At 35.5% G+C, this 5,588-nt stretch overlaps 2 protein-coding genes across 3 annotated transcripts; one reads left to right on the forward strand and one right to left on the reverse strand.

The window, feature by feature from the left end:
- The first annotated feature begins 420 nt into the window (after positions 1-420).
- On the forward strand, positions 421-2,479 carry LOC121791899 (probable RNA-binding protein EIF1AD). Of its 2 annotated transcripts, none has more exons than XM_042189714.1 (3): positions 421-500; positions 1,814-1,940; positions 2,027-2,479. In XM_042189714.1, the coding sequence occupies exons 2-3, from the start codon at positions 1,827-1,829 to the stop codon at positions 2,408-2,410; spliced, it is 498 nt and encodes a 165-aa protein (XP_042045648.1). In that variant the 5' UTR covers positions 421-500; positions 1,814-1,826; the 3' UTR covers positions 2,411-2,479. The 2 variants fall into 2 exon arrangements, with proteins under 2 accessions (XP_042045648.1, XP_042045649.1); XM_042189715.1 differs by having other exon boundaries at positions 430-500; positions 1,819-1,940.
- A 7-nt stretch (positions 2,480-2,486) lies between these two features.
- On the reverse strand, positions 2,487-3,089 carry LOC121791901. The gene is made up of 2 exons (XM_042189716.1): positions 2,948-3,089; positions 2,487-2,878 (listed from the first exon to the last, which is right to left on the reverse strand). Exons 1-2 carry the CDS (start codon positions 3,041-3,043, stop codon positions 2,507-2,509), a joined length of 468 nt encoding a protein of 155 aa, XP_042045650.1. The 5' UTR covers positions 3,044-3,089; the 3' UTR covers positions 2,487-2,506.
- Positions 3,090-5,588: the final 2,499 nt, after the last annotated feature.

The raw sequence follows: 5,588 nt of genomic DNA on the forward strand, positions 1-5,588 counted from the left end.
CATCAAAAATTCGCGGAATCATCAGTTACTATTTACATAACATTTAAATTGTTCAATCAAAATACCATGGACTTTCTATTTATTTTTTCGGAAAACTCCAAATTAAACACACCAAATACTATTCGGGCATCCGCAACAGGGATCAACGAACCGGATTCGGGTGTACAAGGTGTGGGTTGGCGTTTTGGAGGGCGCATCGATCCGGGGTGCCGTGCGACAAACCCGTTGTGGATGCTCTTATACTTCTAAAATCCTATAATGATGGAAGTAAGGGGAAAATTTGTTGGGCCCAATTATTCATTTCAAGCTTGAAAGTTAAAACGATCGTTTTTGGGCCCATTTATTCATCCAAACAATGTTTATTGGGCCCAAGGGAAAACATTACTGTACTATAAAAACGTTCTGTACATAGAGTTTCATACTCTTCTCCTCTTTTCTCGCTTTCACAATCCTCAGCTCAGCATTCCGTCGGCTTAATCTAATTTCTCTGTCGAAAAAAGGTAAGTTTAATTTCACCAATACGAGCTCTAGTTTTGGACTCTCAAATTCGTTCACTTTCCCGATCGTTTCTTATTGTGTTGTGCAAAACAAAGCTAATTCTCGAGAGTATGTGTTCTGATTTGTGAAAAAAATGCAGTAGATTGTTATGATTTGTCATTTTTAGAGCTAACTGTGTCTGATTTCTGGCGTTATTTGGTATTTGTACATGGAATTGACTAACTAATTTGTTTTAAAATGCAGCTTTTATACTGATGTTGAGGATTAGCATCTTCTGTAGTCAAGTCAAATTATGAGTTCTTATTCACAATTACTAGTTCTAGAAAACGATTTTGCTTGTAAAAATTAGTATATTGAAGGGAATATGTTACAAATTACTAGTATCTATAAATGTATATAGACTATTTTTGGTGGACGAACCAAAATGTCAAAAAAAGTGGAGCTACTGGTATGAGATAACATCAATTACTCCTTCCGACAAAATTCGTACATTCATTGGGTGTTCGGTTGGCAAGATTAAATCTCATGATTAAATATGTATCATGTTTGGTTCATAAGATTAAACCCTTCAACTTAATCCTAGATAGATAGTCTCATGATAAGTAGTCATAGCCTCCCCCCTCCAACTAAAATAATCCCACAACTTAATCCTAGATGGATAGTCTCATGATATTAGTCATGGCAACCGAACGCCACCTCAATGTACAAATTAGGATCTATAAATTCTGATCAGGAGATTTATATTTGTTGATGCTATGCTGTTTTATCAAGTAAGTAATGCTGCTGTCACATCCAACCTAGGCTCATTTGTAGATGAAGAATGGAATTGAAATGTTCATGTATCTTGTGATCTGACTTCCCTAGTAGCAAAGTTTGGTTTACCTACATATTCCTAGCAATATCATTTATAGCTTTATTTATCTTCTGTCTTTCTTGGTTCTAATTTGTTTGAGTCTTGTGCCGTCCAATTTTATAAAAGAGATTCGTTTTATGTTTTAATTATTCCATGACACGCTAGCATAGGGTGGCTCTTCTGATCTTAGCTTTTGTTGATTGAGCTGAACACTATTCGACGATTTATTATGTTTTCAGCTGCGCGGTAGAAATCTGTCTTGACTATTGATTTTTTGCTGATTCTATTGGTGCAACATTAGGTGCTGGGCTGTCTTTTTCTTTTTGGTTGTGCATCTCAATGTTTATTCTCATTTCTCTGTTTATCACTGCTATGAATTTGCTCTAAGATGAAGTAGATGATTGTGGATATTTTGAATGATCCATCTGCATATAGAGATTTACAAACTGAAATCTTGCGCAGCATAGCACAGAACATGAAAGGGGGGAGGAAGAATCTCAAGAGAGCAGTCGAGGAAGAGATGATGGCACTTCAACACGGGCAAAACATAATGCAGGTTGTCGATTTGAGGGGTTCTAATCTTATTGAGGTACAGATTCTCTCTAATCCTGTCTTTACTTCTCAGATTTAATGTTAGTATTTATTATACTGTACTGATTAGCTCCATCTCCCAAGGTAATGGATGCAAAAGGGCAACATCTACTCGCAATATTCCCCGCGAAGTTCCAGAAAAGCATGTGGATCAAACGAGGGAACTTTGTGGTTGTCGACGAAAGTGGGAGAGAGGAGGCCATCGAATCCGGTAGAAAGGTGGCCGGCATTCTCACTCAGGTGCTTTACCATGACCAAGTCCGCCTCCTCCAAAAATCACCTGAATGGCCCGAGATTTTCAAACCCTCGCCTCAGGAGACCTCAAAGCAAGACGCCTGCAAAGAAGAATGTTCGAGCGATGATGATGAGGGGCTTCCGCCTCTGGAAGCGAACACAAACAGAGTAAACCCTCTGCTGTTGCATTCGGATACAGAAACCACATCTGACGATTCTGATATTGAAGAATGATATTCTTGGATTATCCATTTCTTTATTTAAAACAAACTTAATTATGTATGAATGTGAAAAATTTTGTCACATGAAATTGAATCTCAACTAGATTTCTCATTTCTGCAAAGTGGATACAAGATTTGATGCAGCAACAGCAGCAGAGCCGCCAACTATAGAGAGAAGAGCAACCGCCACCTGAAGGCCGATTTCCCAAGGGTAGTCCTCCGGCACAAGGAACACGAATGCCGGCCCCAAAGCCAGCAACAACAAGCTCAGGTTGAGCAGTCCCGTCGCGGTCCCGGGGTCCGTGGCGGCCGAGAGCACCCCGAGCCCCTCTGCCTTCGAGAGGAGGCCGAGCCTCTCGATCGCCGACAGCGACAGCCCGGACTTCTCGGCCGCCGACAGCAGCCCCGCCCTCTCTGCCTTGCTCAGGAGGCGCAGCTGCTCGACCCGCGACAGCAGCTTCGGCTTTGATGCCGCCGTGCCCTGCATTACTGTTAGATTAGACCACACATCCAACACACATTATGTCAAACAAGAGGGGGAGAGATATACTTTTTTAGAGGTGACAGTTTTGGAAGCCATGGATTTGATGAGAAGAGGTGAATATAGTTTGGCAGAGGAAGCCATCATCATCTTCATCATCACCATTTATCTTTTCCTTCCTTTTTTTTCCTCTCAACAAAATGAATCTTCATATTTATCAATTTCAGTGGTTCAAAATGAGCAGCTGGTGCTACAAATAAAATTTGTTCCACGTGGCATTATTTCATTCGTTGATTTCATATTTCTATCCTCTTTGTAAAGAGTGGAAATCTGGGCTGTAGTGGTTTAATGGGCCCAGTCCGATATCGTCCGATTCGATATTTTTGTAAATGCTTTTTTACTAATTTCTTCTTTCCTTTTATCATTTTGAGCTTATAGTTTTCAACCTTGGCACCATCTATTAAAATTTGTACATATTTACAATATAACGTAATTTTCATCCATCTTTAACCAAATAATTAGGATTTCGATCTCTGTCTTTTGTGCACGAAACATACAAAATACTCATAGAGTCTGTCAATGGATACTTTTGGTATAATGTATGATTTGACAATTTAGAGTTTTTTTAATAAAAATGAATATACACACAACAAATTATGTGTGCAAATAAGAGTATGCATTTTGGAAATGAGTCTTTTTATATTTTTGTTCAAATACGCGCTTTAATAGGAATAGTTTGAAATATAAAAATTACATTAATTATGTTTACAGTTATTGATGGATCTAAGTATGACCAAATACTTAATTTAAGATTCGTAAAATCTTATTAGTCGTTTAGTTATATTTTCAAAACGATCTTGGTTTAGTTTGTGGGTCATTTTTAATTCTGAAATTTTGTGCTCACCACACTTTTAACAAGTGAAAAAAGCTACTCCATTTTTTAATTTTAAAATAATACTACATTATTTAACTGTAAAAAATATTTTATGTGTGACACATGTTTACTAGTACAAATATATCAGAAACGTCAATCCTGGTACGGTCAAATTGATTAAGACAATTGTATTCTTCATTTTTATGAATATTTGTACTACTAAAATTGAGAATCATACTTACTCCTATTTGATAATTACTAGTATCAGATTTCACTGAATTATGACTCATTACTTTATCGAATTACTACAAATCTACTTTTTTCCCACCTTTTATCTCTTCGTCGGATTACAATATTAGTGCATTATTTATTTACTTTTCATATTTTTTTGCAGCTTACTTTTAATTATTTCTTATTTATAATTGTGAATTAAATTAATATATGAATAAATAAAAATGCTAAAAATTAACTAAAAAATGCATATTTAAAAGATACTAATAATTAATTCTCCTTCTTACGTTTCCTTTTTTTTGCAAGAATCAACTCACTCCTCTTTCATACTTTATCATTTTATCTTTCTTACTTTATTATCTCTTTCTCTTTCTTACTTTATCATCTCTCTTACTTTTTTCTCTATTTATCTTTCTTACTTTAATTCACTAAACATCTCTACTTAAATTCTTGTGCCAAAATAGAAATGTCTTGCTTAGGCCGGGACGGGGGGGAGTACAAACATAAACTACTTAATTAAAGCTAAAAATTTTGACAATATGTGTATTTATAAATGAAAAATAAGAAGAAAAAAAATTCAATTCAAATAAATTTTTTTGAATTATTAAATTATGTCACGTGGTATGCTTTGATTGTACAAAGCTCGTGCTCAACGACCTTAACTTCGATAGAGCGGGCCGATGCGTGATTTAGAGCATAGACTAACATACTGGTGTAAGTGTTGATGCTCTAAATACCACCATTTAGGTAAGAAATACAAATTAATCCACATTTTAATATAGTTTTCTAATATATTTTTAAATAACTATTTCCGAAAATTAGAATATACAGCTTGTTTGCTTGAATTGGGAAGTTCATAACCCTTGAACCTCAAATGCGCATGACCCACAAACTTAATGTACGTTATTATAAACCATGCAATTTAATTGTTTGTTTTTCTACATATATATATATATATTGTGCTAACAAATGGTCAAAGCCACACAAAAGCATCAACACAACACTTAACTCAACAATAACGACAAACAACGAATATAGAAAGCGAAAGCTGCTTGGTTCAAACACCAAACATGATCTAGATGTCATTCGGATCGTCGGTCATTCAAGTCATCGGTAAGTTGTTTCCCCAAGAGGAAAGAACGAAGACGTTAAAATACACATTCGACCATATGGACTACGAGATGACATATAGCATGCTTATCTACAACTCATCAAACTCGCGGAATGAAATTCCCAACCAATTTAGGAAGCACGAAGAAGAGATGTTCCAACAATCGCAATAATAGTATCAAAGTCTACTAGAGAACTTGCAGCTGAAATTGATGTGTTGCATACTATATGACTCCTTATTGTAAAATACACATTGATAATCTTCAATTTCAGGAATATCGAAACAATCTATTTCTTGGTGTTGAGCTTTTCTTGAAGAATGAACCATAAATAGAGACACAAAAAAAACACACTCAACATGATTTTATTATTGTTTAACTGTATTTTTTTCTCTCTATTTTACAATACTCAACAAATATAAGAATCATGTGTAACTTAAGAGGTGGGTCATCTTGAATAGGATATAGAAAATAGTAATTAAAATTCTTAATTACT

This window comes from Salvia splendens, unplaced genomic scaffold (genome assembly GCF_004379255.2).
Source record: "Salvia splendens isolate huo1 unplaced genomic scaffold, SspV2 ctg961, whole genome shotgun sequence".
NCBI classification, from domain to species: Eukaryota; Viridiplantae; Streptophyta; class Magnoliopsida; order Lamiales; family Lamiaceae; genus Salvia; species Salvia splendens.